We start from the raw sequence: 27,948 nt of genomic DNA, 5'->3' as shown, positions 1-27,948 counted from the left end.
AAAAAAAATAAAAATCCCTTTCAGTAATTTTCAAGTATACAAAACATTGTTACTAACTCTAGTCAGCACAGTAGATTTCTTGAACTTATTCCTCCTAATTGAAATTTTGCATTTTTTAACCATCTCCTTAATCTTCCCTCCTCTAGCTCTTGGTAACTACCATTCTACTCTCTGCTTCTATGAATTCAAATTTTTTAGATATCACATTTAAGTAAGATTACACTGTATTTGTCTTTCTGTGCCTGGTTTATTTCACTTAACATGATATCCTAGAGGTGCATCTGTGTTGTTGCAAATGACAGAATTTTTTTTAAGGCTGAATAATATTCCATTGTCTATATGTACCTCATTTTCTTTATCCACTCATTTGTTGATGGACACATAGGTGGCTATTGTGAATAATGCTGCAATGTGCATGAGAATGTAGATATCTCTTTGACATATTGGTTTCATTTTTCTTGGATATATACCCATTGTAATATTGATGGGTTAAATAGTAGTTCTAACTTTTTGAGGAAACTACATACATTTTTCCATAATGGCTATACTAATTTATATTTCCACCAACAAATGTACAAGGGTTCCCTTTTTTCCACATTCTTGCTAACACTTGATATTTTTCTTCTTTTTGATAATAGTCATTCTAAAAGGTATGAGGAGATATCCCATGGTTTTGATTGCATTTCCCTCATAATTGGTGGTGTTTATCATCTTTTCATATACCTGTTGGCCATTTGCATGTCTTCTCTTGAGAAATTCCTATTTCTTTTTTTAGTTGGTTTCAGTAGTTTGTACTTCTTAGGAGTTTGTCCATTTCATCTCAGTTATCTAATAGATTAGCATACAAACATCCAAAGTATTTATCTTTTTTATTACTGTAAGGTCAATAGTGATGTTTCTTTTCATTTCTGATTTTAGTTATTTGAGTCTTCTCTCTTTCTGGTCAGTCTAGCTAAAGATTTGTTGTTTTTGTTAATCTTTTTGAAGAACCATATTTGGTCCTTTTTATTTTCTCTATTGTTTTTCTATTGTTCTCTATTTTCTTTATCATTTTTTAAATCTCTACTTCATTTATTTCCACGCTACTCTTTACTATTTCTCTCCTTCTGCTTATTTAAGTCTTAGTTTGCTTTTTTATCTCCAGTGTCTTAAAAGGAGATGTTGAATTATTGATTTAAGATTTTCTTTAACACAAACCATTAAAACTACAAATTTCCTTCTAAGAATTGCTTTAGCTGCATCCCATAAGTTTTTTCATGTTGAATTTTCATTTTCATTTATCTCAAATTATTTTCTAGTTTCTCTTGTAATTTTTTGACCCATTGTTCATTTCTGAGTGTATTATTGTTTCCACATGTGTGTGAAATTCCCAAGTATTTTCATTATTAATTTCGAGTTTCACTCTATCATAGTCAGAGAATATATTTTATGTGATTTTAATTCTTTGAAACTTATTGAAGTTTATTTTATGACATAGCATGTGTCTGCCCTGGAAAACGTTTCATATGCACTTGAGAGGGATGTGTATTTTGCTGTTGCTGGGTGAAGTGTTCTAAAGATCTCTGTTAGGTCTAGTTGGTTTATACTGTTTTTCAAATCTTCTATTCCTGTTGATCTTCTACCTGTTTTCTCCAATATTGAAAGTATGCAATTGAAATTTCTATCACTGCAGAAATATCTATGTCTTCCCTCAAATCTGTCAGGCTTTGCTTCATGTGTTTTGGGGGCTCTTATTTTGGTGCATATATCTTCATAAATGTTATCACTTCATGATGAATTGATCTTTTATGTTTATAAAATATTTTTATCTCAAGTAACGAATTTTTAAAGTCTATTTTGTCTGTTATTAGTATAGCCACTCCTGGTTTCTTATGGTTGCTTTTTGAAATGATATTTTTTTAAATCTTTTTGTTTCAACCTGTTTGTATCTTTGGATCTAAAGTGTGTCTCCTGTAGACAGCACTGAATTGGATCTTGTTTATTTACACAGCCTGATAATCTTTATCTTTTGATTGTACTGCTTAATTCATTACATATAAAACAAACATAACATTCTGAAAAGTGGAGGAAAAAGACCAACTGGCTAGAGCCCTCAGGAGCCAAGTAATAACATGTTGATAAGTTCCCTGGGTTTGTTATGCCTAATATATAATAGATTAAGTGTTGAAAAAGCTGGGAAACTGGAATCCCCAATGAGTGCAGACCAAAAACACCCAACAAAATCCTGCTCCTTCTAGGTAGTGAGTCAGAAAGAGAAAGCCTAGTAGAAAGCTTTTAAGCAGTAATTGCTCTACTCCAGCCAAACACCACAGGAGAAAATGGTGGCTTCACTCTGACACATGCCAGCAAAGGTTGAGTTGGGAGCATAGACTTCTACACTTGCTAGGTGGTAATGAGCTCCTCTTGTAACACTTCCTCACCACCCTCTGGTATTAGTGGAAAATATGTGAGAGGCTAAATCACCCCCAGTATAATAAGGCACCTCTCCCGTTACCTGCTGGGTTGGGGTTAGAGAGTCAAAACATTGCCACCACCCTCATGGAAGGGGAAATCAAGATATATTTAAATGAAATAAATTAAGAATTTGTCACCAGCTGGCTTACCTCAAAAGAATAAAAAAAAGTTCTTTAAGTAGAAAGGAAATAATAAAAGTCCTAGACATCAGGAAGAAAGTGCATAGTAACAAAACCATGAGTAAATGCAATAGACCTTCCTTCTCTTGAGTTTTCTAAATTATGTTTTGTAGTAGAAGCAAAAACCCTAACACTGTGACATGATCCTATTATGACACTATCTGATGTGTGTTTAATTTGGAAATAGTTAAGACACTTATATGATTAACATAGGAGAGTAGAGGTATGTAATGGGAGGTAATCTTTCTATATTTCCCTTGAATTGGTAAAATGACACCACTAGTAGACTGTGAAAAGTGATGTATCTATAATGTATTTCCTAGAGCAACCACTAAAAAACCTATGCAAAGAGAGACACTTAAAAACACTGCAGATAAATCAAAATTGAATTCTAAAAAAATGTTCAAGCAGCCCACAGGAAGGTAAGAGAAAGCAAACACAGAAATAACAGAAGAAATAGAAAACAAGAAATAAAATGACATATTTAAGCCCTAACATATCCAAATACAAGCAAGATTTTTTGCAGATGTAGCTGATTACCCTAAAATGTTTATGAAAATGCAAAAGAACTAGAATAGCTGAAACAATTATGAAAAATAATAATAAAGTGAGAAGAATCAATCTACTCAATTTCAAGACATATTATATAGCTAATGCAGTCAGGGATGCATGGTATTTACAGAGCTTAGATATATAGATCAATGGAAAAGAATAGAGAACTCAGAAATAGACCCATACAAATATGTCCAGCTGATTTTTGACTAAAGTGGAAAAACAGTTCAGTGGGGGAAAGAAGCTTTTCATCAAATGGTTGTGGAGCAATTGGACATCCATAGGCAAAAAAAAAAAAAATGAAGTTATGCAAAAGTTAGCTCAAATGAATCACAGACTTATATGTAAAAAATAAAACTAAAGTTGTATAAAAATATGGAAGAGACCATTTTCATGTTCTAGAGCTAGACAGAACATGTATGACACCAAAATCACAATTCATAAAGGGAAAATTGGACAAATTGGACTTCATTAAAATTAAAAACTTTGTAAAAGATCCCATTAAGAGAATGAAGAGACAAGCTACTGACTGGGAGAACATATTTGCAATTTATATAACCCAATAAGGACTAGGACCTAGAACATATAAAGAATTCTCAAAACTCAATGTTAATATAGCAATAGCAAATTTCAATTCAAAGATGGGAGAAAGACATGAGTAAGGACATAAGATGGCAAATGAGCACATGAAATATGTTAACATCAATAGTTAGAGAAATGCAAATTACGGTGGCTCACGCCTGTAATCCTAGCACTTTGGGAGGCCGAGGTGGGTGGATCACCTGAGGTCAGGAGTTCAAGACCAGCCTGGCCATCATGGTGAAACCCCATCTTTAAAAAAAAAGAAATGCAAATTAAATCAAAATGAGATATTGCTATAGACTTATCAAAATGGCTAACATTAAAAACAGTGATAACCATAAATGCTGATGAGAATGTGGAAGAAGTGGATCACTCATAAAATCACTCCTGTCATTCAAATCATGTCATAGCTATTCTGGAAAACAGTTTGGTAATTTAAAAAAATATAAACACTCGACTACCATATGACCCAGCATTTCTACTGTTGGGGATTTATTCCAGAGAAATGAAAACTTATGCTCACATAAAAACCTATACACAAATGTTTATAGCTGCTTAATATATAATAGATAAAAATTGGGAATAGCCTGGTTATCCTCCAAAGGATGAATGGTTAAACAAATTGTGATACATCTATCTATATATATTTTTAAATTTATTTATTATACTTTAAGTTCTGGGGTACATGTGCAGATCATGCAGGTTTGTTACATAGGTATACACGTGCCATGATGGTGGTTTGCTGCATCCATTGCCCCGTCATCTACATTAGGTATTTCTCCTAATGCTCTCCCTCCCCAATCCCCCCACCCGCTGCTATTCCTCCCCTAGCCCCACCCCCACCTCCAGGTCCCAGTGTGTGATGTTCCCCTCCCTGAGTGCATGTATTCTCATTGTTCAACACCCACTTATGAGTGAGAACATGTGGTGTTTGGTTAAACTGACACAAGAATATCTATCTATATTATATGGAATCCTCCTTAACAGTAAAAAAGAATGAACTGTTGATGATGAAACTTGAAATAATTATGCTAAGTGGAAAAAAGCCAACCCCAAAAGGTTCTACACTGTATGATTCCATTTATATAACATTCTCGATATGACAAAATTATAGCAAAGGAAAACAGATAGGTTATAGCCAGGGCTAAGGAGGACGTGGGGAATGGATAGAATCATGCGGAGGTGTGAAAGGACAATATGAGGGAGTCTTGAGATGATGAGAATGTTCTGATCTTGATTATATCAGTGTCAATATCCTGGATGTTATGTTGTCCTATAGTTTTACAAAATATTTGCAAGATATGGCTTTAGTAAATCTGTAAGCTTGATGTGTAAATTGAATGACAAAACAAGGTAAAAAGAAGAAAAAAGGTAGAAAGTTTCCAAAACAAGGTAAAAAGAAAGCAAAATAAGTCCTCATATTAAAATAATTTGTAAAGCATCTTTTACCTCTTTCCTCTAATTGTCATCTCTCTCCCTTCTTTGCTATTCAACTAATGAGTCTTTGTTCTTAAACAAATGAGGAATCTTAATTCATTCAAGTAGGTTCATGTCAGTTTTTGCTGTTAAAAAAAAGATGCCATTCTGTGGTCCAAATCACCTGCACACGTTATAGAATTTGTCCTGGGGTTTTATGATGTCAAGGGTTTCCACCATTCAGACAATAAAGAGCTTGGTGTGTAGTCAAGGGAGCAAAGCCAAGCCTGCTCTTTTCCTTCCTGTCAGTTTTCTGGATAGGTTTGTTCTGTTATTCCAAAAATACTATAAAATACTCTCTAAAGCCTTAATCACCTCTTCTTCCCAGAATAAAATAAAAATGCGTTAACCACTCATTTCAAAGACACCTCAGGGGTGAAAAGAGTGATAAACTACATATATCTTTATGTGCACCATCCAGCAGTGATAAAACTCTCCTGAGCTTTGTTCCAGAAAATCCCAGAGCTGAGCCAGTGCCCAACACCCTTAATCCACATATGTTTGTTAACTGGCATTTTAAATGACAGTTACTTCGTCACTTCTGCTTAAAGTGCTTGTAGAATAAAGATGCCACAGAAAATTTAGGTAAAGTTATTTACTTATTTATCATTTTAATTGTCACACAAGTGTACATATTTATGGGATATAGTCTGATGTTTTGATGCATGTATGCAATATGTAATGATCAAATCAAGTAATTAGCATTTCCATCACCTAAGACATTTATCATGTCATTGTGGTGAGAACATTCAAAATCTTATCTTCTAGCTCTTTTGAAATAGTCAATGTATTATTGTTAACTGTAGTCACCTACTATACAATGTAGGTAGTACCAGAACTTATTCCTGAACACTAACTTTGTACCTGTTGACCAACCTCTCCCCATCCCTCTCTCTCCACTGCTCTTCCCAGCCTCTGTTGACTACTATTCTCTAAGTAAAATGTTTGGACAAATGCTTATAGTTTTCTAGTTTTGGACACTCCAAAACAAACTGAAAACGAAGAGAACCAACTCATGTATACATAAGGAAGATTTTACTTTTAATAATACAGTATACTCTTTATTTAGACATATTTAGCTTTTATAAGAGCCTCTGATTGTGGATTCTCATAGATAACTTTATGATTTTTCTAGTTCTTATTTATCTCAGGGTTCCTCTTAGTCATCATGAAAGACTGGGAATGTGTTGAGCACAAGAGACCTTAGCTGGCTTTCAGGCTGTCAGACGGGTTCGCCACAGCAGTTATTTCCCTTCCTAATTAGTATTTTGAAAGTCAAAGCAAAATCAAGAAACAGTTATTGATTTCAGGCAAAGTGACTAAGCAGTGTAAGCCCAGCTCTTGACCTTGGGTAGCTTGCAATCTACTAGCAGGGCAAGAATAAAGGTACTCAATATAAATATATTCAATAAAGATATTGACTAATAGTGCAAGATGGCAATAAAACATGTTGTGTAAAAGTAGTTTATTCTGTATTAAATGAATTATAACGCTTGACCTGAGTTCAATAGAGAGAGAAAATAATTCAAGCCCAAACCACAAAAAGAAGGGCTGACAGAGAGCAGAAAGGACACAGGATGAAGAACCCATGCTAACGAGGCTGACTTTTGATTTTCTAAAGTAGACTCTATACCATTTAACTTGTCCCCGAGGATCAGAACTGTCATCAATGAATATGTTAATTTTCTAATTATGGAATGCCTTCATTCCTAAAAGCAATTTCAGAATTTTTTTCCTCCCTTCCCTGGCACTGCCAATCCCAAGCCCTGTGCAGGAGCATGGTAGTACTTCTGGGGAAAATGCCAAAGTATTTTTCTTTGCTATTTTTCCTTGCTATTTTTCTTCTTGCTATTTTTCACAAGTGTCTTTGGCTTCAGCCTTAGAAATTGTCCTGGTGAATGAAACTTAGGCTGTAGTCAGCAAAAAGACAGGGCTAATAAAGCACTTTTCTCTCCCATGGGAAGATAACGGGCACATTTTTCAGTGTCACTCTGAGATAGAGATGTTGTAAAGCTGGCTTACATTCCTAGAGGAGGTAACAGTAGGATTTACAGCACACATCGTTCTATCAGTGTCTTTTCAGACAGCTTGTCTGGCTTTTGAAAATCTTTCTTTTTTTTAAATTGCATTTTAGATTTGGGGATAAAATGTGAAGAACATGCAAGATTGTTGCATAGGTACACACATGGCAGTGTGATTTGCTGCCTTCCTCCCCTTCACCTATATCTGGCATTTCTCCCCATGCTATCTCTCCCCAACTCCCCACCCCCTGCTGTCCCTCCCCTATTTCCCCCCAACAGACCCCAGCGTGTGATGCTCCCCTCCCTGTGTCCATGTGTTCTCATCGTTCAACACCCGCCTATGAGTGAGAACATGCGGTGCTTGATTTTCTGTTCTTGTGTCAGTTTGCTAAGAATGATGGTTTCCAGGTTCATCCATGTCCTTACAAAGGACACAAACTCATCGTTTTTGATGGCTGCATAATATTCCATGGTGTATATGTGCCACATTTTCCCTGTCCAGTCTATCATCGATGGGCATTTGGGTTGGTTCCAGATCTTTGCCATTGTAAACTGTGCTGCAACGAACATTCGTGTGCATGTATTCTTATAGTAGAACGATTTATAATCCTTTGGATATATACCCAGTAATGGGATTGCTGGGTCAAATGAAAATCTTTCTTACCTGTGACTGCTCTATCACTGCGTGATGAGCATGCATGAAATAGACCAAAGTGGACCAAGCCCTGAGCTGCCATTTAGGGTACCCTGGCTTCCAACAACTGTTGATTAATTATATCAGGGTCCTAGCACCTCTGCCTATAAAACTGAAGGAGATCTGCATATTTTCTGTGATTGGTACCATTAGGTCAATTTAGAAATTTGGTTGTATTTATTATAATTTTGTGTAGATAAAATGTCTTTCTCATGTTTAATAAAATATACAATATATATTTTTTAAATCCCTCTATATCCACAAATGTTATCTCTGGTAGCTTGATCCTACTTACAAGCCTGAACATTCTTTTCCCTCTTTTGAAGGTTGCTGAACATTGAAAGTGAAATGATCAAATTTGCCAGTTACTATGCTGGAATTGCTGTCGCAGTACTTATCACAGGATATATTCAAGTTAGTAGCTCCTCTGTATAATTTATAGATCCATATCTGATCTCAAAGACATTACAGTGAGATGCAATGTGTTGCCACCCGTTAAGCTAATCAGAAGCCCTCAGAACTACAGTCAAATGAGAGAATGGGGAGGGATGCTTCTGTCAGTGGACAACTTAGGAGGATGCAAGTGGTCGTCCAGAGAGATGAAGGATAGGCTTGTGGTTGTAATGTCCTGTCCTCCCCTGCCTTTCCCTACCTCCTCATCTCTTCTATATCCAGAAATGGACATTTGCAGGGGGCAGTTTGCAGAGGGCAGTTGAGTAGCTTGAAGAAAATGGGGGCAGGGATAGATAGAGGAAAGTAAAATTTACTTTCTTTTTCTTTCATTGCAAAAGTCTCAACAAACTGCATTCCAACCCAAATTCTGAAAAGCTGAATCTAGAGCATATTTTAGGTTTAAGTGATGGAAGGGCTTAGAGGTACTTGACCCTTATTAAGAAAGAAAAATATTTTATCTTTTGCCTCCTTTTGTAGAAAAACAATGAATTCCTTCCTATTCATTCAAGAATTTTAGGCAGTGCTGTTCTAAAGAGAAATGAATCCATCTTTCCCATTTAGGCATTGGGAATTTTAATGACAGGCTTTTTTTCTTCTTCTTTTAGTTAGGGAAAATCTATCAGTACATTAGATTTATGCTGATGTCATAATTTTTGTCTTACATTTCTTGAAAATTATTGCCTGAAAATTATGCACGAATGCTTCTAGGCAAGTCTCTCAGGGAGGAAATTCACTTAGAAATGGCATGAAAAATAGTTATTTAAGAACAATAATGCCTTATTTTTGATGCTGTGAGCCTTCTTTTACACATGAGGAAAGTGAAGCTCTGTAGGGTGAAGTCCAGAGGACATGAGCCTGCTTAAGTGTCAGAGTTGGATTCAAACCCAAATCTCAGGCTACCCTGCCTAAAGTTATATTTACCTCCACTTTTAGCAGCAGATGACAGAGCTCTCACACCTCAGTTCCCAAGAAAAGGCATTTTCTGAATTACTTTCCCCCTTTTCTCAACTGTTGTATTGGAAATATTTTCTTCTGAAAAAAGAAGAAATTAACAAATATTTCCAACATGGCAATGCTAAACATTCCTTTGTCCATTTCCAGATATGCTTTTGGGTCATTGCTGCAGCTCATCAGATACAGAAAATGAGAAAATTTTACTTTCGGAGAATAATGAGAATGGAAATAGGATGGTTTGACTGCAATTCAGTGGGAGAACTGAATACAAGATTCTCTGAGTAAGTGGCTGGTAAAACAGTATTTTAGTGTATGATTTTTGGATAATACTCTTCCTTCTAAATTAAATAACAATTTAAAAATATTTTCAGTTTTCCTATGTTTCATCTCTTGGGCTTTCATAGGTGGCACAGCATTTTCATAGGTAATACACTGACAAATATGGACATTAAAAATTGAAAGTCAAGGTACTGCAATTTGGTTTGTAGACCTTAATTAAAATATTAGAAATGAAGTATTATATAAGACAGCTAAAAAAGTTTAGCCATCCAGGTGTAACTGGATTTAAATCCAGTTTATACCTAGCTTAGGTCATTAACAGCCACCCAGGAATTCTAAATGAGAGGAATTAGAATTGGTTGAACCCTATTGAACTGAATTTTGGGGTCCCCTAAAAGACAGTCACTGTACAGTGTAGAAAAGTATACTGAATGTTGGGACCCCTAGCTTCCAGCACTTACTCTGCTCCTAACTGTGACCTTGAACAGTTATTTAACCTTTCTGGAACACAGTGGCCTAATATCTGGGTGATGTCTTAGGGTCTTTCTTGATATTAAGTTCCAAGCTCTATGTACTCCATCTAGACAAAAGATTAAGAGAATGTTCTCAGGAATATGAATTTAATATAATTATATTCAATCAATATTGCAATTACCTTATACTTCTGCTCTTAAGTAACTTACAGCCTAGTAGGGGAAATAAGAAGTGCAAGCAAATAAATAATGGAACTAATACATGTTAATTGTTTATTACATGGTAGGCACTGTTCCATAGGCTTTACATATATTCACTACTTTAATCTTCATTACTACCCATTGGGATAAGTTCTATTATTGTTCTCATTTTACAGACAAGAAAACTGAGTCATAAAAAGGTTATGTAACTTTGCCAACAAGAGTTTGTATTCAAATTCCTAGTCTGGCTCCAGAATCTGTGCTCTTCATCACTGCTCTATACTGCCTCTAAGCAGAATGCAATAATTACACACACATACTCATGCACAAGGATTAATTACAGTGTTACGGATATACAGGGAGAAAGGTGCTACTTCTTCTTGGGGAATTATACAAGACTGATGAACAATCAATGTATGTATGTGACTAGAACCTCAAGGCTGAAAGGATTCAGCAGGCATGAAGAAAGAAAGGCTATTCAAGATAGAGCAAGAATATTAGCTATCTAAAAGAAAAAGTCAAGTAAGATGGTTTTCAAAAGCCTTTATCAACACTGAGTACCAGCTGGGAAACCTAGACTGGGGATAAAGTTGGTTGGCTCTGAAGAGAGAGGCTTGATAACATCCCAAGGTGCGGCAAATTTTCCAAGATTTCAGAGACTGTTAATGCTACCCATGGGTGATGGGGATAGAGAGACGGGAATGTTTAAAAGGGAAAGACTGAGACTTTCAGCAAGACATTTGAATGATCAAATTCAGTTTTAGTGACCAAAATCTTTCTGGTTTCTAGTGATATTAGTAAAATCAATGATGCCATAGCTGACCAAATGGCCCTTTTCATTCAGCGCATGACCTCAACCATCTGTGGGTTCCTGTTGGGATTTTTCAGGGGTTGGAAATTGACCTTGGTCATTATTTCTGTCAGCCCTCTCATTGGGATTGGAGCAGCCACCATTGGTCTGGTAAGAATGTCTTTTTGCATCTCTCCTTGGGAAGACATTTGCCCTCATAAATAACCAAAACTTGTGAAACTTGAGTTCCTTCTCCTGAGTATAGTTAGCAACAAAATTATCACTATTTTCACGTAGTTTGTTGGATTACTCCCCAGTGTCAAATGACATTTCATAGAATAGGGATTAATGATGTTTTAATAAAGTAAATATTGTTTTATTAACAACAGTTACATTTATTGAGCAGTCACTATTTTTCTAGGCACTATCAGGAGCTTCATATTCATTATCTCTAATCTTTATGACACTCTTATAAAGTTAGCACTAACATCATTTTAAATATAAGAAACTGAGGTTCAGAGAGGTAAGGGGACTTGTCTGGGACTACACATCTGGCAGAGCAGTATTCAAGTCTAAGGGGCTCTGACTCCAAACCATCTGTGGCTCTGACTCCACCCACTCTCCAGTATGCCTATTGTTCCGTATGTCCTCCCAAGCTCAGGCACATCTGTCAAATGGCACAACCGACAGACCCGGAGCATTAACAAGCACATAAAAAAAAATTTCTACAATCACAACTGTGTTCTCCATTTCATCTTATCTTTCAGAGGGAGGTTATCTGACCCATTCCAAGAGTAATCCCTATTACTGTCTCAGTTCCCCAGGTATTGAGGCCAAGACATGTAGGAGTAGGAATTTTGGGTCATATCAGTTAAAAACACTCCCAAGGACTGAGAAATTAGTATTATTATTAGAGGAGCCACACTAGCTAGCATGTTATGGGATCAGGCATACTAAAAATTTTGCTATAAATCAGAATAGAATTTAACTGAAAAACTGCATACATACTCACACATCATTGAGCAATAGGTACCAATTTCCTATTGCTCAATAGCAAAATATTCTCACAGTCCACTGACTACATTACTCAAACACTTCCCAAATAATAGAGAAAATGGTATAAAATGGCAATAGCAAAGAGCTCACTCCATTTCACTTGGTCACCACTTGGCTCTACCACAGACAGGTTATGTGACTCAGGAAAAATACATTTAACCCATGAAAACCTCAGTTTCCGGCTGGGCGCGGTGGCTCAAGCCTGTAATCCCAGCACTTTGGGGGGCCGAGGCGGGTGGATCACGAGGTCAAGAGATCGAGACCATCCTGGTCAACATGGTGAAACCCCGTCTCTACTAAAACTACAAAAAAATTAGCTGGGCATGGTGGCGCGTGTCTGTAGTCCCAGCTACTCAGGAGGCTGAGGCAGGAGAATTGCTTGAACCCGGGAGGCGGAGGTTGCGGTGAGCCGAGATCGCGCCATTGCACATCAGCCTGGGTAACAAGAGCGAAACTCCGTCTCCAAAAAAAAAAAAGGAAACCTCAATTTCCTCATCTTTAAAATAGGGATAATACCTCCCAAAAACATTATATGATTTAGGGAATAATCCACATTATATACTTAAGCAGTGTCTGGCACAGAATCAATCGTTAAAGAGAGATGTATGTTTTAAAACCCACTATATCATTCAAGCTTTACGACAGTCTTTCCTACTACCCACTTTCCAGCTATACTCCAGGGAATCCTCAACTTCCACAGAAGACCTTCAGGGGTTTTGAAAACATTTTGTTCATTTTTTTTTCTAATACACTTAATCTCTTTCTTCAAACCTGTAGTAAAGTAATATCCACACTCATAGATCATAGGCCACATTTTAACATGTTAGAGATTAAAAACATAGCCTAGTTCACTTGGTTTTAAACAGAACTAATGCTTAATTTCTCTAGTTACCTCAGTATGCATTTCCAGCTTCTTGTAAATGTGTCACTGATTTGGAATGTTGTAGGTCTGCACATGTCTTGTCTTGCTTTCAAGTCTGTGTATGTTTGTTCCTATACAACAAACTTCTACAAGCAACTATACAGTAAACTATACAAGCAACTTCACTAGGCTAAATGTAAATTTTAATGTTAACAAAAACAGCCTCAGTCTTGACAACACAGTAAGGCCCCATCTCTACAAAAAAAAAAAAAAAAAATTTCTTTAAATAGCCAGACCTGGTGGTATGTGCCTGTAGTGTCAGATACTCAGGAGGCTGAGGCCAGTGAAATGCTTGAGTCTAGGAATTTGAGGTTGCAGTGAGCTAGGATCATGTCGCTGCACTCTAGCCTGGGCAATAAAACAAGAATCTGATCCCCACCCCCACCCCCTGCAAAAAAAACCAAGTCTCATTTTCCTTACTGTTACATTTTTAATTCACATGTTTTATAAAATGTGGACTGATGAAATAAATATATTATTTTTTTAAATGACTATGAATACTTATGTCTTAGAATTTCATCTAAGATTTTGTTTTTTAAGAGTTGTGCTTCTAAAAATTTGGAAAAACTACTGGAAGATAAACTCCCTTAATCTGGGTATTATATATTTTTTTAATATTTCTGAGTTAGTTGATCTTCCACAATATGTGTTTTTTCTTCTTGTTGTTTATTAATCTTTGCCAGGGGTTTCTTTGAGGGTTCATTTTGACTAGGACTCAATCCAAGTCTAATGTGTCTGCTATTAATACAGATGTCTTTTCATTTCCTTTTGTAAAAATCAAAACTACATAGTTGAGTATTTCCAACTGAGTGAAAATGGGGTAATATTTACATGGAACTTTCTTTTCTGGAATCATCTCTCAATATCATGCCTATACTCTATATGCTATATGCCATATATTATACCCAATCATGATATCTGCATGGGTCTCTGGTATTTGTCTATAAATTATGCAATGGCCATTGGCTAATAGCAATGAACTATGACATAGTCTAACTTAACACTTTTTAGTACAATGACTGAAACACTTTAGTCTCACAGAATGTCCTCTTTGGAACTTATTCTGTGAGGAGGTTCTTGAGTTTGACTTTTAGTAGGGTCATTTTGATATATCAACCACCAAACACCCCGGATGAAGCTTATCATAATCCAAATTTGGACCAGATTTCTTCCTCCTGTCGATGTTACAGTGAGAATCTACTCTTGTATTAAACCATGCCTCATGTTAAATGAATCTGAATGACAGGCTAACTTACCTATTTTCTTGGACTTCACATTTTCTTTTCTTCTTTTTGATTTTTAGAGTGTGTCCAAGTTTACAGACTATGAGTTGAAGGCCTATGCCAAAGCAGGGATGGTGGCTGATGAAGTCATTTCATCAATGCGAACAGTGGCTGCCTTTGGTGGGGAGAAAAGAGAGGTTAAAAGGTTGGTTAATTGGGATCTGATTCTTTCTTTATCTTGATCAATCAGTGTAGTACCCTGAATCTCTCAGTTTGTGCAAAGTGGCAGACCCACCTTGGTCTATGGCCTCTGGAGGAAGCACTTGTTCAAGAGGGAGCTAAGCAGAGTAATTTAGGTTGGTCAAAGCACTATAAGAAGTCCCAAGCCTTTATCAGTATGTTTTTAAACATGTTGCAGTTGGCAATTTTTAGAAAGCCAACTTAAGGTGGATATTTCTTTCAAACTCTGATGTATGTATCTACACATATTATATCTCATACCAGTCTATTGTGCTCTTCATTGCCATTAAAGAAAGGCCTACATAAGACATTACAACCAGATACCACAGAAATACAAAGGATCATAAGACACTACTAAAAACAAACACCAGCAAATTGGATGACCTGCAAGAAATGGATAAATTCCTAGAAAAATACAACCTACCAAGGTTGAGTCAAGGAGAAATAAAGAGAAATAAATCTGAACATACCAGTGAGGAGTGAGGATATTGAATCAGTAATAAAAAGTCTTCCATGAAAGTAAAGCCCAAGATCTGATGGCTTCACTGCTAAATTTTACCAGACATTTAAAGAAAAACTAGTACCAGTTCTCCTCAAATTCTTTCAAAAAATTAGAGGAGGGAATACTTCACACTCATTTTACAAGGCCAGTATTACCTTGATACCAAAGCCAGAAAAGGACCCTACAAGAAAATTAAAGGCCAATATCCATGATAAACGTGGATGTGAAAATTGTCAACAAAAATACTAGTAAATCAAATTCAATAGCACATTAAAAGAATCATTCACCATGATCATGTGGGATTTACCCCTAGGATGTAAGGATGGTTCAACATAGGCATGTCAGTAAATGTGATATACCACATTAACAGAATGAAAGACAAAAAACCTATGGTTATCTTAAGAGATGCCGAAAAAGCATTTGACAAAATTCAATGTCCTTTCCTGATAAAAACTCTTGACAAATTAGGTATAGAAAGATTGTACTTCCTCTCCACCCAGGTAGGTCCTGCCTCATATGCATGGGCCACCCAGGGTGGGTTGAAAATCTATCCCCACCCTTGCCTTTGGCCGTGGCCGTGGGTGAGACTTGGCGCCCAGAGCCTCTAGGGACCTCAGCTCACCTCGCGCTACCCCACATGCAGCGGTGAAACCCAGGCCTCTACAGGCTCACGGCCTCTGCCCAGATGCCATTGCTCACGTGGTCTGGCCCCTCATGGTTGGCCCCTGGCCCTCACCCTTGACCTGTCTTCTCTCCACAGGGCACTGGTCCTCCCAGGCCTGAGACCAATGTGGGGGGATTCAGCCGTGGGCTGAATGTGGGCCTTTAGACAAACAAAGCTGTTTGTCTAAAAAAAGAAAAGAATAAAAAGACTATACTGCAATACAAGAAAGGTCACATATGACAAGCCCACAGCTAAATCACACTCGAGGGTGGGAATTGCAAAGCTTTTGAAATCTCAAAGCTTTTGAATTTCAAGCCCACAGATAAATCATACTCAAGGGTGGGAATTTCAAAGCTTTTGCTCCTAAGATCAGGAACAAGACAGAAATACCCATTCTTGCCACTTCTTATGCAACCACAAAAGACCTTAAATAGCAGAAGCAATCTGAACAAGAAGAACAAAGCTGAAGACATCATATTACCTGATCTCAAAATCTACTACAAAGCTATAATAATTAAAACAGCATGGTACTGGTGTAGAAACAGACACATAGACCAGTGAAAAAGAATGTAGAGGGCCAGGCGTGGTGGCTCACGCCTGTAATCCCAGCACTTTGGGAGGCCGAGGCGGGTGGATCATGAGGTCAAGAGATCGAGATCATCCTGGTCAACATGGTGAAACCCCGTCTCTACTAAAAATACAAAAAATGAGCTGGGCATGGTGGTGCGTGCCTGTAATCCCAGCTACTCAGGAGGCTGAGGCAGGAGAATTGCCTGAACCCAGGAGGCGGAGGTTGTGGTGAGCCGAGATCGCACCATTGCACTCCAGCCTGGGTAACAAGAGCGAAACTCCGTCTCAAAAAAAAAAAAAAAGAATGTAGAGCCCAGAAAGAAGTTCATGAATTTATGATCAATCAATTTTCAGTAAAGAAGCCAGAAACACCATGAGGAAAGGGCAGTCTCCAATCAAGTCGTTGGGGAAACTGGATATCCACATGCAGATGAATGAAATTTGATCCTTATCCCACACTATACACAAATATCAACTCAAAATGGATTGAAATCTTAAATTTAGGATATAAAACTGCAAAATTACTGGAAGAAATCATAGGGAAGAAGCTCTATGACATTGGTCTAGGCAATGATTTTTTTTGACACAACTCTAAAAGGGCAAATAACAAAAGCAAAAATAGACAGATGGGAGTAAATCAAACTAAAAAGCTTCAAAAAGGAAACAATCAACAGAGTGAAGTGGCAATTTATAGAATGAGAGAAAATATTTGTAAACCATGCATCTGATAATGGATTCACATCCAATACATATAAGAAACAGAAACAACTCAGTGACAATAAAACAACCTGATTAAAAATGACCAAAAGACCTGAATAGACATTTCTCAAAAGAAGACATACAAATGATTAACAAGTGTTTGAAAAGATGTTGCACATCACTAATCATCAAGTAAACACAAGTCAAAACCACAATGAGTTATCATTTTATACCTGTAAGAATGGCCATTATAAAAAGAAGAGAGATACCAAGTGTCGGCAAGGATTTAGGGAAAAGGAAACTCTTGTTACATGGATCCCTTTTGGTGGGAAAGTAAATCAGTACAGCCAAAGAGTATGGAGATTCCTCAAAAAATGGAAAATAGAACTAACATGCCATCTCGCCTCCCCACTAGTGGGTACATATCCAAAGGAAATGAAATCAACATGTCAAGAGATATCTATACTCTCATGTTCACCGCAATATTATTCACAATAGCCAAGATATGGAATCAACCTAAGTGCCCATCAACAGACAAATGGATGAAGAAGTATATTTACACGCCACATTCAATAGCATGCTACTCTGCCTGTAAAAAGAAGAAAATGCTGTTATTTGCAGCAACATGATGAACCTGGAGGACATTGTGTTAAGTGAAATAAGCCAGGCACAGAAAAATATCACATGTTCTCACTGAAAAAGTTGAACTCACAGAAGCAGAGAGCAGAGCAGTTGTGATCAGGGGCTTTGAAGAGAAAGGGCCAGGCGAGAACTGTGGAGACACTGGCCAAAGGATTCAAAATTTCAGTTATTCAGGGGTAACAAGTTCAAGATATTTTAAAAATAATGACTTGTTAATTATCTAATTGTAATTATTTTAATTTGGTTCATGGTGATCTGAAAGAAACCCTTCCTTATTCACACTTAAGAGGCAGTTTATAAATTCAAGAAATGTGTTGCTATCATGGTGACTATGTTTAATAACAATGTATTGTGTACTTGAAAATTGCTGAGTAGACTTTTAAGTGTTCTCACCATACATATACACACACACATACATATACACACAAAATATGTGTGTGAGGTAATGCATATGTTAATTATCTTGATTTAGCTATTCCACAACTTATACATACTTCAAACCATCATGTTGTATACCAAAAATATATGTAACTTTTGTCAATTAAAAAAAATAAAGAAATGCCATCATAATTCAAAATGCTATTTCACACATTTTTATTGAACACCTTTTTAATTAAACATATTTAGTTACTGTGTTACATGTTCTTTATAAAGTCTTATAATATTTATATTGAATCAGGCAGGCTGGGCATTGTGGCTCATGCCTGTAATCCCAGCACTTTGGAAGGCCAATGCAGGTGGATTGCTTGAGGCAAGGAGTTTGAGACCAGCCTGGGCAACATGGCGAAACCTCATCTCTACAAAAAAATACAAAAGTTAGCTGGACATGGTGGTGTGCACCTGTAGCCCCAGCTACTCAGGAGGCTGAAGTGGGAGGATCACCTGAGTCTGGGGGTTGAGGTTGCAGTGAGCTGTGTTCATGCTACTGCACTCCAGCCTGGATGACAGAGTGAGATCCTGTCTCAAAAAAAAAAAAAATAGCATTGATAAGTTATAGATCATTATTCTAGAGATTAATGCTTAATAAAAAGAAAAACCCAAATGGCCAAAATAATACAGTTGTCAAAAATGTAATTTTGTTTATTCTTTAAATTATCTGGCATTTACTGAGTACTTACTATGTGCCGTGCATTAATTTTTATAAAACAACTTCCAACTGAATAGCAAATCTTACTTTATACGGTGTAGATTTGGTAAGATGGTGTCATTCTCAGTTGCTACCAAATCCACCAAGGAAAAAAGGGAATAGGTTTACAGCCTCTTATTATCCTCTTTCCCCTCTTTTCCCACTTCCTTTGGTTTGTGGAGTGAGGTTCTTTATTTCTTGTAAAAAATTTCAGTAGCATATTTCTTTCACCATGAAAGACATTACCGTTTATTGTCAATAAAAGAGGCAGTATAGTGTTTTAGAAATGGTAATAAACATAGGATAGACCTTCAGTTTGTATCCTGTGAAAGGTTAAAAGTTCTCCATGAATTCAATTCTTGAGATGTAGGAAGGTGGCTTCAGAATGCCTGAGCTATATATGAGACAATGCCCATTGTTAATGGCGAGACCATAGAATTACCTAAACCCAGTCCTTGCATGAGACTTCCACGTAGTTTCAGTTATCCATGTCTTATGGCTGTGAACCTGACCAGTATGTCACAACACAGCATCTCAGCCGCAGGGTAGATGGGTGAGTTATAGATGAGTTGGTGCAAACACTAGTTCCAAGCCTGGGGATCTGGAAACAAAATAGTCTGATTTGCTTATTTAAAGCCAGTTGCCTAATTTTCTGATAGGAACATATCATATGTCTCTCAGAAACACTTCAAACACAAGTAAAACTAGATCTGTCTTGTTCATACATTTGTGTTGAAAATTCTTTTCTCTCAGGGCCAAGCTTACCTCACTATGCAATCCAAGCAGCAGTCAGGCAGCTTGTTAAGTATCATGCTTTCAACACATTTCATTGCCAGGTTAAAACAAAATTTTAAAAACTACGCAAAGGTTATTGAAGATTTTTCTCCCTAAAACTGCTCTGTGTTTGGGATGATTTTATGATCATTTTGTAAAACCACCGCATCATGGCCCTTTTTAAACATTATAACTTGAATTGTTTCTGCTGAAATTGACTCAAACGTTTTCTCTTCACAGGTATGAGAAAAATCTTGTGTTTGCCCAGCGTTGGGGAATTAGAAAAGGGATGGTGATGGGATTCTTTACTGGATTTGTGTGGTGTCTCATCTTTTTGTGTTATGCACTGGCCTTCTGGTACGGCTCCACACTTGTCCTCGATGAAGGAGAATATACACCAGGAACCCTTGTTCAGGTATCTTTATCTTATTGACTGAGATGTAACATTTTCTTCTGGTATCTCAGGACAGTCCATGGATTCCACATTTTGTTTATTACTTTGATGTCTTCAGGAGAAAAGCACCAATGATTTGATAGAGTTCATCTACAGAAGCAAGTAATACCTTTTAAAAAAAATTATTTCCATAGGTTTTGGGTGGTACAGGTGGTATTCGGTTACATGAGTAAGTCCTTTAGTGGTGATTTGTGAGATTTTGGTGTACCTATTGCCCAAACAGTATACAGTGAACCTAATTTGTAGTCTTTTATTCTTCACTCCCTTCCTACCCTTTCCCCGTGAGTTCCCAAAGTCCATTGTATCGCTCTTATGCCTTTGCATCCTTGTAACGTAGCTCCCACTTATGAGTGAGAACATACGATGTTTGACTTTCCATTTCTGAGTTACTTCACTTAGAGTAACGGTCTCTAGTCCCACCCAGGTTGCTGTGAATGCTATAATTGCATTCCTTTTTATGGCTGAGTAGTATTCCATCATATAAATACACATATACCACAGTTTCTTTATCCACTTGTTGATTGATGGGCTTTTGGCCTAGCTCCACATTTTTGCAATTGCAAATTGTGCTGCAATAAACATGCATGTGCAAGTATCTTTTTCATATAATGACTTCTTTTCCTCTGGATAGATACCCAGTAGTGGGATTCCTGGATCAAATGATAGTTCTATGTTCAGTTCTTTAAGGAATCTCCACAGTGTTTTCCATAGTTGTTGTACTAGTCTACATTCCCAGCATGTAGAAGTGTTCCCTTTTCACCACCTCCATGCCAACATCTGTTATGCTTTGATTTTTTTTTTTATTATAGCCATTCTTGCAGGAGTAAGGTGATATCATATCGTGATTTTGATTTGCATTTCCCTGATAATTAGCGATGTTGAGCATTTTTTTCATATGTTTGTTGGTTAGTTATGTCTTCTTCCGAGAATTGTCTATTCATGTCCTTAGCCCACTTTTTGATGGGACTGTTTGTTTTTTCTTGCTAACTTGCTTGAGTTCACTATAGATTCTGTATATTAGTCCTTTGTCAGATGTATTGATTGTAAAGATTTTCTCCGACCCTGTGGGTTGTCTGTTTACTCGCTGTTCCCTATGCTATGAAAAAGCTCCTTAATTTAATTGTCTCAACTATTAATCTTTGTTTTTATTGCATTTGCTTTGGGTTCTTGGTCATGAAATCTTTGCCTAAGGCAAAGTCTAGAAGGATTTTTCCAATGTTATCTTCTAGAAATTTTTATAGAGAAACAAGTAATACTTACACATTTTATAGTAAAGAGATGCTAAACATTTGAATTAATGAGACCAGCAATTTAATAATTTCAAATTAACTTAAGACTTTATAGCTATGAAGTGATGATTTTCTGACTAAGTCCAAAAGAAAATATACCACGAAAATGGAAAGTCACTGATCTCTCAGCTAAAAATTAACAGCTCATATAACTTAGCTTTATGATAATCCAAGGTATGTACTAGAGAATGTATTTATGAAACATAATGAGTTACTAAAATGCCAGATCAATAACATCCTTAACTGAACAGGTAATACAAATCTACTTTATTGTTCACTTGTGGTAAAGTAGCTAATGCCTTGGCTACTTTGATTTTCATTGTTCTTCTAGTTATTCATTCAAGAAGTAATTATTCAGCATCTACTATGTGCCAGACACTTAAAAAATGCAGGGAATTCAACAGTGAGCAACAGAAATGTGCCTTTTTTTTTCTGCTCTGGAAAAAAAAAGTTTAGTGGAAAAGACAAGCAATAAATAAGTAATCATGTAAGTGCATACAGACAAATAGTGATGTGCTATAGAGGACAGAGAACCTTGACAGTGAATAGCAGGATAACCAGGTGTGGCTGTGGTCAGGGAAGGCTTATACTGCTCCCTTTCCCAAGGCCTTTCCTCCTTAGCTTATGGCTCTCTCTTGTTACAGTCAGACTCTGATCATTGTTTGAATTCTCAGCTGAATGTCACTTTCCCAGTCAAGCCTTTTTTGCTCACCCATTTTTTATTCTCTTTTGTGTTTTGCTGTACTTTTTCTTCAAAACACTTGTGTGACATTGAATATTTGCATTTATTTACACTGTGCCCACCCCTTTCCACCCTCAGATGGTAAGATCTGTGAGGTCAGAAAACAAAAAATGAAATATTTGTTTCATTTGGCTTGCAGGTAGATGCGGAGTAGTTTTATATCAACTTCTTAAATGAATTTTTTTAGCTCCAGGTTCTCGGTCGAGCAAACAAACAATGAAAAATATCAAAATCTTGTATACCATAAATTTGCTAGCCAAAAGCTTAAAATTCAAAATCTACTGCTTTAAGATAAATACATCGCTAAGAAAAATTGAGTTGGATTTTGATTTGCAAATAGGGTGATTATCAGAGGTGAAACCATACTCATTCCAAGCCACTGACTTTATTTCATTAAGAACGTGATAATACACAAAGAACAACTTTTTAAATTCCATTTATCTTTGCAACATGTGTAGCTGACATTTTTTTATCTTTGTTAAAGAAACTAAATATGATAAAACAGGTTAACGTGTTTTGTAAATTTTAAAGAGATCATATAGATGGGAAGTGTTACCATTTTCATAATTTAACCGCTTCTTAGCAACTTAGATACAGTTTTTGCAGATTGGAAAAGCCAGTAAAGTATTGCAGGTCTAAATTTTGACTATAGTCCCTTGTCTTTATTGATCCAATTCCTCTTAAGAACTTTGACATTTACCAAGCTAGGGATATCAGTAGTTGGCTTTAGTCGTAACTGCTTATGTATACTTGCTATGCAAGACATGCATTAAGAAAACTCATTTTTCCTTTTGTTCCATGCCTACAAAGAGAGGATAGATGGATACCATAATGATGGTTCAGAGGGAAAAGTGAATTGGTAAATTGAAAACCAAGTAATACAAAATTCCAACCGGAAACACTTGTATAAAAAGCCCTTTGGTAACTCTCTGTATAGGAATACAATTTTATGGCTCTCATCTTTAAATTTTCTGCCCATTGTACTGTAAGCTACTCTACCTTTCCTAAATAATTTATTCTTTCAACTGATATTTCTTGAGTCCTTGCTATGTGTACACATGGCACATTATGGGGTCTCTAATATTTTAATCTCTAATTATTAACCTCTTACTCCCAACCTCTTTCTGTAAGCCTCTGCTTATACCTTAAGAGAAAATTTCCTTTGGGAAGATGACACATTTTTAACACTACACTCCCTGTTGTGTCTCTCTCTCTCTCTCTCTCCTCCCCCCCCCACCCCACCGTGTTATCTTGGCCAAACTTCTGAGCAGCAAGCTATGAAGGCTGAGTGTACATGGGCTGAGTTGAGTGTTTTAATCCACAAAACTAATTAACAATTTGGTTAATTAAAAAGTACCTTTTGTGATGTACAAAATCGTTACTGGCTGCATGGTAATTGCATGTAAATGGTAAGTAGTTCACATAAGTGACTAATTAGCATCACTTGTACACAGAGAAAAAATGCACTCTGTGCTCTGGTAGAAAAAGATGAAGGGGACTTGAATGGTGCAGAAGGTTGCTCTTTCATGACCCTCTTGAGTTTCAGTATTCACTAATAAAAATAATCACATAATAGAGAGTGGCATTCATTCAGTGTATACAAAGTGTCAAGCAGTGAGTGATATGATATATTATGTAGTAAAATTACTGCATTAATGCTCTCAATCTCATTTCGTAATTGATGTCATTATACTACCACTGAAAAAAAAAATTGAGGCCATGAGGTCAAGAAATATGTGCCAAGTGACATTGCGAGGGATTTGAACTCAGGTCTCCTTGACTTTGGGGCCTACCTATTAACCACTGTTTTCCTGCCTCTGACTCTGTCTTCCCAGAGGCCACGGATCCCTTTTCCTCCAGTACACCCATAGCTTGATTGTTCTACAGCAGTCTCTCTTCCTCTCTCTGCCTACACTACTTCTGCTCTTCATAGGGCTAAAGAATATGATGTTCAGAGGGACAAGTGATGGCTTATTGGGCTATTGCTAGCTACTGTGATGGTTTGGGAATGTGCTCTTGTCCTGTCTCACACACTCCCCCAGAGAGCCATTCAAAGGGTTGGACCCCAAATTTCAGTTAAAGCCTCCATTCAGCCAGGAGTCAGCAAACTGTGGCTGACAGGCCAAATCCAGCTCACTGCCTGTTTTTATAAATAACATTTCACTGGGACAGAGTCACAGTCATTTATTGACATATGTCTGTGGCCGATTTTATACTACATGGCAGAGTTGAGTAATTACCTCAGAGTACATATGGCCTGAAAAGCCTAAAATATTTATTTGGCCCTTTTGCAGAAAATGTTTGCTGACCTCAGATCCAGGGCAATGGACATTTCCTTTGCTGAGGTATAAAGACCTCTGATGCATGCGGTCTTAAACCAAATTAGACCATAAGAAGTGTTCTGTCTGCTCCCTTTACCATCTCCTAAGTGTGGGACCTCAGTGCTTTCGTCACCGTCAGCAACATCATCATTACTACCATCGAAATGACTAGCACTGGATTAATCATCTTTACAAACATTATCTCATTTGATCCTTGTATTATAAGGATAATCATAGCATGTATTCCTATGAAATACACGTTATGATTATCCCCGTGTTGCAGATGAAGAAATGGGGGCTTGAAAGTTTACATAATCTGCCTATGAGAGGAACCACCTGCCATAATTGAGGAAAAGGAGATGAAGAGAGAATTTTTGTCCCCATGCATAGGCTGGGACTCTAGGGAGAAAGCATGAGCAGGCTAACCCACCAACTACGTAGGGCTGGCATGGCCCTGTTAATCATCCTGATCTGTGGAATAAAGAGGTTACTCAAGAGGAAGAGACGTGGCTGAGAGCCTCCATGTTTCAGCCCCTCCAGCCACAAGGAAGTAAGAGAAGCAGGAGAGATTCCAGCAATTTGCCCCAGTGTGATAGAACCAACAGGAAGGGTCTGGCCTATGGAAACCATTATAGACCAGAATCGTTTGGTTACCTGAAAAGGACTACATTCATACAGAACCACTCTTTGGCTTGGCAGTAGACTGGCCAATGAAACATCCTCTATGTGAGTCTCAAGAGTAGGACCATTCTTTGGTTGCCAGGGTAGAGAGGAGGATACTGGTATTCCTTCTGGAGGCCAACTTAATTTGCCTCATTTTCTCTTCCTCATCTTTGTAGACAGTGCTGATATTAACAAAAACAGAGTGCTATTTGGTAGGAACATCTGGGCATTATCAGGTAGCCTTCCTCTAAGGTTATGAGATGATTGCATTGGCAAATCAAAGGACAGCTGCCCCAAGTATGCACAGAAACCTGATCACTCCACCTGCATGTAGCCAGCAACAGGTAAGTCTAGGAGCTAGGTAGAATGGCAGTCAAATTCTGCTCTACTACTTATGACACGTTGTGACCTAGTGCAAATTAGAAACCTCCATACCTGTCTGTTTGCTCTTCTGTGGTAAGGACAAAATGAAATAATACAGATAAAACACTTAGAAACATACCTGTTATGATTGTTATTATTACTGTTATTCGTAATAACAGTGTTATCCCAGTGACTACTATACTAGTAGTATTAGTATAGCAGTAACAGCAGTAGCAGATTGGTTTTGTATGTACCAGCGTCTAACATAGTCAAGCTGATCTTAGTGTCTGTATTGTTTTTGGCAACGCTTTAACCAGAAAACCACTATAAGGCTGATTATATAATGAATTCAATTATCAAATCACTATTCAAGTCCACACCTTGGGTCTACACGCTACCTTGCTAAGACTTCTTACTCATTTCAAAACAGTTCCACTTTGTAGCAGGGTAATATTTGGTAAAAATAATAATAATAATAAAGTGGTCTTTTAAACTATAACAGTGGTAAAATTGGAGATGCTTTACAGGACAAAAACTATTTTGGGTGTTTTCAAGCAGCTGAAGAGCTAGCTTTCAAACCCACAGAGGAGTATTTCTGAGAAATCTGAGTTAACATGGATGACCCAAATTATAGTAATTATTATTTACACATTGACAAAAACACATGAAAAATCTCTCTCTCTTTTCATTTCAGATTTTCCTCAGTGTCATAGTAGGTGCTTTAAATCTTGGCAATGCCTCTCCTTGTTTGGAAGCCTTTGCAGCTGGACGTGCAGCAGCCAGAAGCATTTTTGAGACAATAGACAGGGTATGTAAAGATCAAAAGTAAAGGCCATTAACAGGTGGGGGCCAGGGGGTGGGGCACGGAATGAACCCCTGAAGAATTTACCTTAATGTAAAAATATGAGAAGCTATCACAAGGCCCTTAATTCAGTGATACTTATTAAATGCTATCATGTGCTGGTACCAATTCTTTTTTTTTTTTTTTTTTTTTTTTTAGACGGAATTTTGCTCTTGTTGCCCAGGCTGAGTGCAGTGGTGTGATCTCAGCTCACTGCAGCCTCTGCCTCCTGGGTTCAAGCAATTCTCCTTCCTCAAGGGAGCAAACACAACAGGGAACTAGAATAAGTAAGACCCCTGTTCTTTACTCATGCTGGGAGAGGACAGGCAGTAAAGAAGCAGGCACATTCCAATATAAGACGATAGCAGAGAGTGGTGAATAAATAAAGGAAATAAAATAGGACAATGTGACAGCAACTGGGGTGGGGGAAGGAGTCTTTAAAGTGAGTGGTGGTGATGACATCTCTGAGGAGGTAGTATTTGAGCAGATAACTGAAGAAAAGTCAGCCATGCAAAGGGGGATGGGAGAGGGTGGAGAACGGGAAGTAAGAGCAGGGAGGGCATTCATGGAAGAGAGGCCTCCAGGTTGGGAAAAGCCTGCTGATTTGAAGAAGCTGAAACAAGCCCAGTGCAACTGAACAGAGTGAGCAAGGGGCAGAGGCTGGAGGCATGGGAAGGGCCATATCATGCGAGACTTCAAGGCCATGTCCATAAAATGCGCTTATCTTCTAAATATGGCAAAAAGGGGCTTTACTGGTTAGTCAACGGAAGCACACTGGAGGTCAAGCTAGGGAGTCAAAATCGAAGACCAGGCCAGGCAGGATGGCTTATGCCTGTAATCTCAATACTTTGGGAGGCCGAGGTGGGAGGATCACTTGAGCTCCAGAGTTCAAGACCAGCCTGGGAAACATAGTGAAAACCTGTCTCTACTAAGAACACAAAAATTCGCCAGCCATGGTGACATGTGCCTATAGTCCCAGCTATTCAAGAGGCTGAGGTAGGAGGATCACCTGAGCCCAGGGTGGCCGAGGTTGTAGTGAGCCATGATTGTGCCACTGCACTCCAGCCTGGGCAACAGAGTGAGAACCTGTCTCAACAAACAAACAAACAAAAAACTAAGAGGAGAAAGGGAAGTTGGCAATCTGTTGTTCTTTCTCTCTCTCTTAAAAGTAAAAAATGTCCTGAGCTGAGTCCAGAGTAAGCCCTGGAAATCCAGAGGTGATTCGTGGGTTCCTCGAACCTATTTGGTTCCCTGTCCCCTGTTTGGTACTTTTTTGCCAAACAGTGAAGCTATAGCCTACTAAGGAAATGACTCATTGCTTTATGGTTCGCACCTGCAATCCTAGCGTGTTAGGAGGCCCAGCAAGGAGGATAGCTTGAGCCCAGGAGTTTGAGAAAAGCCTGGACAACCCTGTCTCTACAAAAAACATAAAAAGTAGCTGGGTGTGGTGGCACATGCCTATAGTCCCAACTAATCAGGAGGTTGACATGGGAGGATGACCTAAGCCCAGAAGTTTGAGGAGGCAGTGAGCTATGATCATGCCACTGCATTCTGGCTTGGGTGGCCTGTCTCCTAAAAAAAAAAAAAAAACAGTTAATGTTAGTTTGTGCAAATTGTACCTCATTCTTAAGGTTGTTATATGCTCAAATAGGATGATGACTCTAAAAGTGCCCTGAAACTAAAAAATTAAGGCGTTAATTGTCTTTATTAGCAACTCAGTAAGGAGATAGATTATATTATACTCCTTAA

General features: G+C 37.6%; 1 protein-coding gene and 1 non-coding gene across 5 annotated transcripts in view; both read left to right on the top strand.

The window, feature by feature from the left end:
* ABCB11 (ATP binding cassette subfamily B member 11) overlaps positions 1–27,948 on the top strand; it is a 115,026-nt gene that overhangs the window by 30,285 nt on the left and 56,793 nt on the right. For all 4 annotated transcript variants that reach the window (XM_032286634.1, XM_032286635.1, XM_032286636.1 and 1 more), the window contains 6 exons: positions 8,285–8,372; positions 9,513–9,646; positions 11,108–11,279; positions 14,390–14,514; positions 19,767–19,941; positions 26,053–26,166. In XM_032286634.1, coding sequence (XP_032142525.1) covers positions 8,285–8,372; positions 9,513–9,646; positions 11,108–11,279; positions 14,390–14,514; positions 19,767–19,941; positions 26,053–26,166 — 808 coding nt within the window. The remainder of the gene's footprint in view (positions 1–8,284; positions 8,373–9,512; positions 9,647–11,107; positions 11,280–14,389; positions 14,515–19,766; positions 19,942–26,052; positions 26,167–27,948) is intronic.
* Positions 15,586–15,719, top strand: LOC116557201. The gene has a single exon (XR_004271410.1). It is a non-coding gene; the product is annotated as a small nucleolar RNA ACA64 (small nucleolar RNA).

This window comes from Sapajus apella, unplaced genomic scaffold (assembly GCF_009761245.1).
Source record: "Sapajus apella isolate SASKATOON/1434 unplaced genomic scaffold, GSC_monkey_1.0 scaffold18, whole genome shotgun sequence".
Lineage (NCBI taxonomy): Eukaryota > Metazoa > Chordata > Mammalia > Primates > Cebidae > Sapajus > Sapajus apella.
This window is presented reverse-complemented; position numbering and strand designations above follow the sequence as displayed.